General features: G+C 37.8%; 1 protein-coding gene across 1 annotated transcript; it reads right to left on the bottom strand.

The window, feature by feature from the left end:
• Positions 1-4,906: 4,906 nt before the first annotated feature.
• dlx5a (distal-less homeobox 5a) lies at positions 4,907-6,493 on the bottom strand. The gene is made up of 3 exons (XM_054606381.1): positions 6,133-6,493; positions 5,625-5,809; positions 4,907-5,221 (listed from the first exon to the last, which is right to left on the bottom strand). The coding sequence occupies exons 1-3, from the start codon at positions 6,491-6,493 to the stop codon at positions 4,907-4,909; spliced, it is 861 nt and encodes a 286-aa protein (XP_054462356.1).
• Positions 6,494-10,324: the final 3,831 nt, after the last annotated feature.

Below are 10,324 nucleotides of genomic sequence, written 5' to 3'. Positions count from 1 at the left end.
ACTGATGGGACCTGGAGGGCCTCCGGATCTTCATGCAGTTTCCAACGTAGCCTACAATTTGTGTCAGAGACTGGATGCTGGATGCTGGAGAGGAGAAACCCCTCGGCTGCTCCTCTGCTGAAGGATAAAAGAAAAACGCAGCCGAGGTGTGAAGACACAGAACAAGGGAACTAACCTTTTTTTTTTTTTTTTTAGCGTACATGGCTGTTCAGTTCAGTGGGCTCGCATATTTGTTATGCTTTCATTCATGTCAACATCTGAACGTCAATATACCAAATATTATCAGTGACATTTCAGCCACGTTGGGAAAAAAAAAAAAGACTGCTTTACACTCCCGAGGTGGACTCCCTGACTGCTCCTATATTTTTGGGTTGTTTCTCCAACATGCAAAACCAAGCAAATTGTCTGTCTGTAAATATAATCTGCGATTTGAGTTGTACATACACTTTTTATGTTTTTTGTCAGATTGAGTAAACCGTGACTCAAAACAGATGCCTGCTGTTGCATGATTTCTGAAATTCACATTAAACTAGGCCTTTTTATGCTTCATATTGGGCCAACATGACATTCTTACAGGCCCATTCCCAGTGTGTATACGAGCCTCTCACAGACAACATGAAGCAATGACACGGTGCTCAGTGAAAAGCCATCAGAGTAAACATTTTAAATAAATCACAAAGCGCCACTGAATATAGATTTATCAAATGCACTCAACACCGGAGGAAATGAACTTACCCTGTCTACATTCACCTCCAAAGACATGTGCTCCAGGTCCAGCTTATCTTGTCATTTCACCCTCAATTATTAGAAGTATTGACAAAATGTTTTCTCCCTTCTCTCCGTCCTAATGCAGGCCGTTAAATGCCAAGCTCCACGGGATCGATGCTGAACAAAGCAGCCAGCTGCAGCTTCGTTCAATATGAAGGAGATATTTGGGACAATTTGTGGGTTTTTATCCAAGTGAGGCTTTTTTTTCCTCCATTCTCATAAATGCAGGCATAATTAGGGTAATTTTTGATGTAGCCCGCTGATTACAGCGTTTTTACCGTCAAAGATAATTACCTGTAATTTTCTACCACTTTTAATACTAAAAGGCATCTTTATTTGGATTTGAGGTAGCACAGATGGAACAAAAGGGGAAATTATTCGGTTATTCACATACAAATTGCCGAGAAGAGAGAGAGAGCTCGGGATATTATCTGAAATTACAACGCTGAAAAGCTCCATGCAGCTGTCAAGGCTGGATGTCCCACTGGTGCACATTCAGCCTACCTGGGGCCCCAAAACGGCAGGGGCCTCTCCTGCTCATGGGGCCATGTGCACCCTGATCCGCAGGCTGCAGGGAGCCCGGAGCAGCAGTGGAGTAAACATCAACAAGGCTCATAAATACACAGTTGGGTTTATTCAGATGCATGAACTGACACGTTTCATCGTGTTTTGCAAATGGAAAAAAAAGGTTTTGATAAACTAAATAACACAGATGAGACAGATAGATGAAATATATTGATAGATAGATAGATAGATAGATAGATAGATAGATAGATAGATAGATAGATAGATAGATAGATAGATAGATAGATAGATAGATAGATAGATAGATAGATAGATAGATAGATAGAGATAGATATTTATACAAGATAGATAAATAAATGAGATACATGTGATAGATGGACAAATAGACAAATAGACAGATATATAGATGTGATAGATATATGTGATATATATTTATACAAGATAGATAGATAGATAGATAGATAGATAGATAGATAGATAGATAGATAGATAGATAGATAGATAGATAGATAGATAGATAGATAGATAGATAGATAGATAGATAGATAGATAGATAGATAGATAAATGAGATAGATAGATGTGATATATATTTATACAAGATAGATAGATAGATGAGATACATGTGATAGATGGACAAATAGAAAAATAGTAAGACAGATAGACAGACAGATGGATAGATAGAGAGTTAGATAGATGTAAAGTGCAGCAGAGTGACATATATGGGGTGGGGGGGGGGATGTGTCACTTCTTGCTCTGTGAGCTCCATCAACTGGAGCTAATGCACTATATGCAGCAGTCTTCTCATATAAAAGCTCCTACAGCACCTGGCAAGATCTCCCACAATGATCAGCAGATTAACTGTATACCACCCTCACAACACAATATATATATCCACAATACAAAGACTACCTCCAACTAATAAAGGAAAATGTTCTCTGTCATAGCCCCGAATACATGGTTTTAACTAACTTTAAGCTCAGGAATAGTCACAGGCATGAAAACGAGGCTCGTCCTTACCTTCCTCCGCTTCTCTAACACAGGAAACCAAAGAAGCTCTGCACGGTTTTACTGCCGGTGGTTGAATAAGCAAATCCAGGTGGGAAAGTGTTTGCACACCCCGGTAAGCTCTTATATATTGCCTGCAAAATTAGCTGTTATTACTGTCACTGTTTAGTGATGGCGAGCTTGGGGAAAAAAAAAAAAAAAAAAAAAAAAAAAAAAAAAAAAAAAAAAGCCCTCTGCAATCAAGAACCAAGCGCATCTTTGCAAATTATAGGTAATTGTCAATGTCCAGATTATGATAATGGAAGCCCTAATCCTGGAGAATAATTATTGTGGAGTGTTACAGTTGAAGCTGTCCAGTAAAACTAACTGTCATTATTTAGACTCGATTTGCAAAACGGGGAGAAACTGAGTGGAAAATGTTCGGTTGGAAATAAACGGGGGCTCTCGATATAATGGCACCACAAGTGTGTGTGTGTGTGTGTGTGTGTGTGTGTGTGTGTGTGTGTGTGTGTGTGTGTGTGTGTGTGTGTGTGTGTGTGTGTGTGTGTGTGTGTGTGTGTGTGTGTGTGTGTGTGTGTGTGTGTGTGTGTGTGTGAGAGAGAGAGAGATGGATTGGGGGACATACAGTAGTGATGTGTGTGTGTGTGTGTGTGTGTGTGTGTGTGTGTGTGTGTGTGTGTGTGTGTGTGTGTGTGAGGTGTGCGTGTGGTGCATGAGGTTGTGCGCGTGCCTGAGTGTTCTTGAGATCGTGCACGTGCAATGAGAAAAATCTAAATTTCTCGAGTGACCTGCTCGCGTTGTAATTACAGGACTACCGTTTAGCCTACAGCACAAGTTAGGCAAACAAGTTGTGTGTGGAAACTGTGTGTGTGTGTGTGTGTGTGTGTGTGTGTGTGTGTGTGTGTGTGTGTGTGTGTGTGTGTGTGTGTGTGTGTGTGTATAGTCTGCAATCAGGAAGAGGAATTCTGTGTCAGGTTGAAATGGTAACATGCATGGGTCAGTGTGTGGGTCAGAGGCGGTGTTGTTTAGTGTGTGTGTGTGTGTGTGTGTGTGTGTGTGTGTGTGTGTGTGTGTGTGTGTGTGTGTGTGTGTGTGTGTGTGTGTGTGTTTGTAAAAAAACTTAAAAACCCTCTCTTCTATCTTTGAGCATATGGTCGGGCAAATTCAATTAGATCAATTTTCAAACCCCCATGTTCCCCACAGTGGCACGGTTTGTTTAGTGGTTTATCTGCGCTGGTATTACTGGCTGCTAATAACATGGTGAAATTGTGGAGGATTTTCCTTTTCTCTCTCTCTCTCTCTGTCTTTCTTTTTTCTTTTTCTTTCCTTTTTTCATTTCACCCGGAAGGTGGGCTGCGGCCGGCAGTGGCAGGCCTCTGGAGCCGGTCTACCCCCACAGGAATGCGGATTGTCTCAGATCTCCGTGCCGCCCCCCTCGCCTCCTCTCTGCCATTCAAAGCGGCTAATTGTAGAGGACACAAAGCGAGAGCGACTGCAGACTGTCTGCTGAGGAGCCGGAGAGCAGGAACCAGCTCAAAGCCTCAATCTGTTCTCCTAAAACACAACATGAGTGATGGAAAGGTGATCAGTCTGCTAGTGACCAGAGGCAGGAGGAGTGAATGCAATAATATTAATTATAATTCATTTTAGAATATTAGATATGAGGGGGAATACATAGTAAAATACTGTGAAATTATTGAGTTCATTTAAAAATATGGATTATTAGAGAGACAAATCATTTGATTTCACCATGAATTAGAAATTACAGGAAAAATAATATCAAGGACGACTTGACTTCTACAGACACAATATTAGTCTTTATAAAATATTATAGGACTATTATGATATTTTGCAGAAATCAAAATCAGGAATGTTATAGTACAAATCGATCCAGTTGAAGAAACATCGGTGTTTAATGTTGGTGATTGTTAATCATTGTGGTTGGTTAAGGCTCACAGTGGTAGACGACATGTTTTCTCAGAAATGTATTTTCAATAACACATTTTTCATATTCTTTTTAATAAAATCATACATTTGCACTGTAATTATTATCCTTCTATATCTTCACAAATGTAGATTAAAATGTACCTGATCATAAAGGAAAAAAAAAAAAGGCCCAGTCCTCACAAAAAGGCAGAGTTTGTATCCTCTTCTCCTCGACAATTGTTAAATCTGTGTTGGGTAAATAACTCGAATAAAAATACAAAAAATACAAAATAAAAATCACAGAATAAATATAAATCCTGGGTATTATGGCGAAGAAAAACAACTAAGAATTACGACATTTTCTAGATAAATCTCAAAACGGACCAGCTGTGATTTACAGCCTTAGTGGAGATGTTCAGTGTAAATAACTGAAGGTTAGAATAACGAGAGACTGCACTGAGGCCGGAGGTTTAAAGTTCCATTGTCCATTTAAACGTTTAATAGTCTTCCAAAATGCAATAAATTACATGCACACATTTACACATTTTACACGTTTCTTCTATGACTGTCATCAAATACATTTGCATATTCCTCTGAAATTTGAACACGAGTCCCATAGAAGGAGAAAAAAAAAAAGAAAAGATGTGAAATGAACATTTTTTATGTGTTTTTTCTTCTTCTTCAATATAACGTCCCTGCTCCAAGAGCCAACGAGTGCTGTATCGAGTTAGGGGTCTGCAGGTGGGCCGTCATGGAGCTGGCGGCTGAGGTGTACCATGACCCAGAGTTTTCCAAAAAGTTAGAGGCCGTCGTGTTGATGCTCTGTGGCTGAAGGCTGTGAGGCCTGGAGGGGCCCTGTGTGTCCCAGACGGCCGGAGACTGTGGAGAGTTGCACACCATGGGGTCGCTGGAGCTGGGGCTGTGCTCCGGGGGAAGCTCGCCGTTTTTCATGATCTTCTTCAGCTTTGATCTCCTGTTCTGGAACCAGATTTTTACCTGGAAAAGAGGGAAATATAGAGCAGCATTAACATCTCTTATGGGTCTTATGGTTTGCCATGTCTGTCAATTCATTCTTACTACTATGTTGTTTTTAAATCTTTGTTTATATGCATTTTATTTCTGTAATTTTAGGTTGCCTTTTGAATATCTGGCAGGGGACAACAGACGAAAACTAGCCTCTCAGGCTAACTCTGGCTCACTTACATTTTGAATGTTGATTAGTGTGCAATGTCCCTGAACTAAACCAATAAAATAAAAAATAAAAAAATGGGTTTGGAAAAGGCACTGTGCGTAAAGGCGCACAGACACAAAGTACCCAATACTGTCATATAGCCAAGAGGCAGAATAAACATTTAAACACAATGAAAGCTAAAACAGAATGTATAATGTTAAACCTCACCTGTGTTTGCGTCAGTCCCAGCGAGGCAGCCAGCTCGGCTCTCTCCGGCAGAGCCAGGTACTGTGTGTTCTGAAACCGTCTCTGCAGGGCTGCGAGCTGGAAGCTGGAGTAGATGGTCCGGGGTTTCCTCACTTTCTTCGGCTTGCCGTTCACCATCCTCACCTCAGGCTCGCTTATCTCTTTTTCTGTTTAAAAAATAACCATAAACAGCCATAAGCATGTAATATATTTTGTGTTAATATATTTGGTCTCATATATCTCTGAAACCCCAAGAAAACCTGACATCATAAACCAAATTAATTCCAGTCCAGCTTAAAAAAAAAAGGAAAATAATTACTCATACTGCTAAATTTGCATTAAATCCATATTTCTCCATTTAGCTTCATATTGCATAAGCGAAAATCAGAGTCATAACAAAATGCAATTTAAAAAACAACATGTTACAACTGGGTTATTCAATAAGTGATAGGATAAATTGCTCTTTAAATATCATTATAATGGGCCTTACCCTGTGGACTGGGCTGGGCTTGCACCCTGCTGTAAGTCCCGGCATACTGGTGGTAAGCCGGGGTCGTGTACGAGCTGTAGTCGGTGTAGGATTTGGTCGAGTAATTCCCAGCAGACCCATTGACACCCGGGTACTGGTAGGACTGGTAGGCGTTCAGAGGCTTCCCGTACGAGGCGGAGCTGGGAGAGCAGTAGCCGTGAGGGACTCCACCGGCCGGACTGTAGTAGCCAGAATCCGTGGCCGTGGACTCCGGTAAAGTGGGAGATTCCTGAGAAGGATGGTGCATGGTGGAGAGTTGAAATGAGCTCTGGAAGTCTGCAGTTTTCACACTCTGGATCCTCCGATCGAATACTCCAGTCATACTTCGAGAGGGAACGCGTGGGTTTGTTTTTATTCGATTAGAAAAAAAAGATTGAAGGAATAAAAACAAACAACAAAAAATAAAAAAATCTACACTGGCATTGCTGGAAGGCTCTCAGGCCGTCGGGCTCTGGTGGAGACTGCAGCCAGCCCTGCAGCAGAGACTTGGTTAAATCCTAAAAACGCTCTTACGCACTGCAGGGAGGATCTGGTTCCATTGGCCGAGGAGCACACACACACAGCTACACACAGCTACACCCAATTCACTCAGCCAGCTTCCTTATAGGTGGGGGAACCACCCGGGCTACCAGGCTGCATTGTTGTGTTTTTATACTATCAATCAATGGGAGCAATTAAAGTGTTGGTAGTTTAAGGAGGATGAATTAGAAGGACACAAGTTGATTATAAAAGGGCCCATTGCTGGAAGACTGGCCGGTTATTGCATTATTCTTTCTTCATGCATTTGTATTAAATCAGACTCGTTTTTATTGTTTTTTTTTACCCCGAATGACTGCACTAAATCAAATGTCATTTCACATTAAAGGAGAAATAATAAACAGAATAACTCATTATTGAGTAAAGTCGTTATTGTGTTATATTCGCATATATTCCTGAATATAAAGTCTTACATTTAGCAGTGTTAAATACAATATGAACAGTGTATTAATCAGCGAATCCAATATATTTAATGTGCTATGAAATAGATTCCACACCTAGCAATAGTTATCCTCCCACATAAGCTTTTTTTCATTTATTTTTTTACACCATGCCAACTGCACTTGGATTGTGTATAATATTGCAATAAAATAAAAAATTGACCAGTTTCCCCAACGGGATCATTAAAGATTCATCGTATCTTATCTCATCTTAAAACCTGCTGCAGAGAATACAAAAATCAATCAGCCCCCCCCAGTCTGCACATTCAGTGGTGAGCAGCGCCGACTAGTGGCCAAACTGGGAAGCTGCACTCCCACAAAGAAATATAATGACAAAGAAGAATGGATGAGGAATTTGATCTCACTTTATCATGCCATTTTGTCCAAATCTAGGATTTAAAATACAAGCTTATTAAAAAAAATAAAAAAATCTGACTTAGTGCAACAGGTGTGAGGTTAGACATCTCTAGATATACAGTATTTGCCATTACATTGTATCCAGTCTCATATATTACCAGTATGGCATCACACCCTGGACACACAGTACTCAGTGTAGTACACACAGTGGAGAGGAACAGAGAAGTACAATTGCATTGATGGAACAGGTGTTGTGTCGAATACCGTTTCCCCAAAACCGAACAAGCATTACCCCCACCCACCGCCGGGGGCGCTATCACGTCAACAGGAGGGAGACACTGAATAAATTAATTAAATATATTTCAAATATTAGGCTACTTAATAATGGCGCTTAATAACTTGTTTCGTTGCTCTTTTACCAGGACTCGTAATTCCTTAACAATCAAACATTGTTTAAGACATTTTTATTTTTATTTAAAAGATAATAAATACTTATTATATTCCTTTATTGATCCCCATGGGGGAAATTCAAGTGTTGCAGCAGCTCAACTACACAGACACAGACAATAAATACACATACTATACAACTACACAGACAATAAATACACATACTATACAACTACACAGACAATAAATACACATACTATACAACTACACAGACAATAAATACACATACTATACAACTACACAGACAATAAATACACATACTATACAACTACACAGACAATAAATACACATACTATACAACTACACAGACAATAAATACACATACTAACAACTACACAGACAATAAATAATACAACTACACAGACAATAAATACACATACTATACAACTACACAGACAATAAATACACATACTATACAACTACACAGACATAAATTACTACATGTAAATACACATACTATACAACTACACAGACAATAAATACACATACTACAATAAATTGCATGTTACAACATATTATACAATAAAAAAATATTGTATAATGTTGTATTTATTATCTGTTTCTATGTAGTTGAGCTGCTGCAACACCCGAATTTCCCCCATGGGGATCAATAAAGGAATATAATAATAATAATAATAATAATAATAATAATAATAATAATAATAATAATAACAATAATAATGTATATCATTCAACTCTTACCTGTGAAAGGTAAGAGTTGAAGGCTTTTAAATCAAATCTTAAAACTCACCTGTTCCTCTCTGCCTCCCCTAAGGTCTTGGTAATTTAGATTGCTTGTGTTTGGGTGGTTGTTCAGTTTTAATAGATATTCTTAGATTTCATTATGATTAAATTAATTAATTAATTTAAATTCTTATTTTATTTTTTGTTTGTTTTTAGCGTTTTATTATTATATTTGATTATTGTGATTGTTCTACCCTGTGCAGCACCTTGAGACTTCTTTGTATTTTAAAGTGTGCTATATAAATAAAATCCATTATTATTATTATTATTATTATTAAAGGTGGTCTACTCCACCTGAAGGCCAAAGCTTTTAGTCCATAAACTTAAATTCCTTGTTTTATTAGCTGCAAGCCAAAAAGTAATCACAACAAACGCACATGGTCACGTCTCCTCTTATATCAATAACTGAAGGTGTAAACAGGGCTGAGTGTTGGCTCACCTGACTTTGGTAACCCGGATGTACGAATTACTTCCTGTGGTTGTGGAGAAGTTTTTACCAGCCGCGGCGTGTACGTCTGACGTCAGAGATGAGTTCAACTAACAAGATAGTTCCCCTCCCATCTAATTAACATAAACCAAAGTAAACAGTTTATCTACACTGTAAATAATTCATAACAGAAACAGCAAGCACCTGCTCAATAATAATCATAATAATAATAATAATAATAGTTTTCCTTTACAGAAGTGTCGAACTTCAATAGATGTCACGGATGTTGTTTTTTAAACAGTTAAAACTAATAACAATAACTAATGACACATGACATAACATGACACTAAAAACCTGTGCAATACAAATACTCTGTCCAATACAATAGTTATAATAGTTTCTATCTGTATATATAATATTTCAGTTACTGTGGATTATTTACTGTTTTTATTGCTCATTTGCTTATTTATAATACTTATTTTTGATCATATATGTTTTTTTACTATGTCTCTTGTTTGCACTATCCTCTATGCTGCTGTAATCCTGTAAATGTCCCCGCTGCTTATTATTTATTAAGGATTATCTTATTTTATCTTATTCAGTAACTGTGGATTCTGTATATGTCTGTATATATAATATTTCAGTAACTGTGGATTCTATATATGTCTGTATATATAATATTTCAGTTACTGTGGATTCTGTATATGTCTGTATATATAATATTTCAGTTACTGTGGATTATTTACTGTTTTTTACTGTTTTTTATTGCTCATTTGCTTATTTATAATTACTTATTTTTGATCTTGTTTTTTCACTACGTCTCTTGTTTGCACTATCCTCTATGCTGCTGTAATCCTGTAAATGTCCTATGCTGCGGTACTAATAAAGGATTATTTTATTTTATTTTATCTTAAAATGTTGATATTAACAGGATATGTGCTCCCAGTAGACCACATGACACTAAAAACCTGTGCAATACAAATACACTGTGCAATAAAATAGTTATAATAGTTTCTGTCTGTATATATAATATTTAATTTACTGTGGATTCTGTATATGTCTGAATATATAATATTTAAGCTACTGTAAATTCTTTACTGTTTTTTATTTTTTATTGCTCATTTGCTTATTTATAATACTTATTTTTGATCTTGTTTTTTTACTATGTCTCTTGTTTGCACTATCCTCTATGCTGCTGTCA

Source organism: Anoplopoma fimbria, chromosome 10 (genome assembly GCF_027596085.1).
Source record: "Anoplopoma fimbria isolate UVic2021 breed Golden Eagle Sablefish chromosome 10, Afim_UVic_2022, whole genome shotgun sequence".
Taxonomy (NCBI): Eukaryota; Metazoa; Chordata; class Actinopteri; order Perciformes; family Anoplopomatidae; genus Anoplopoma; species Anoplopoma fimbria.
The sequence above is the reverse complement of the archived record's forward strand: the minus strand, read 5'-3'. Positions and strand labels throughout refer to the sequence as shown.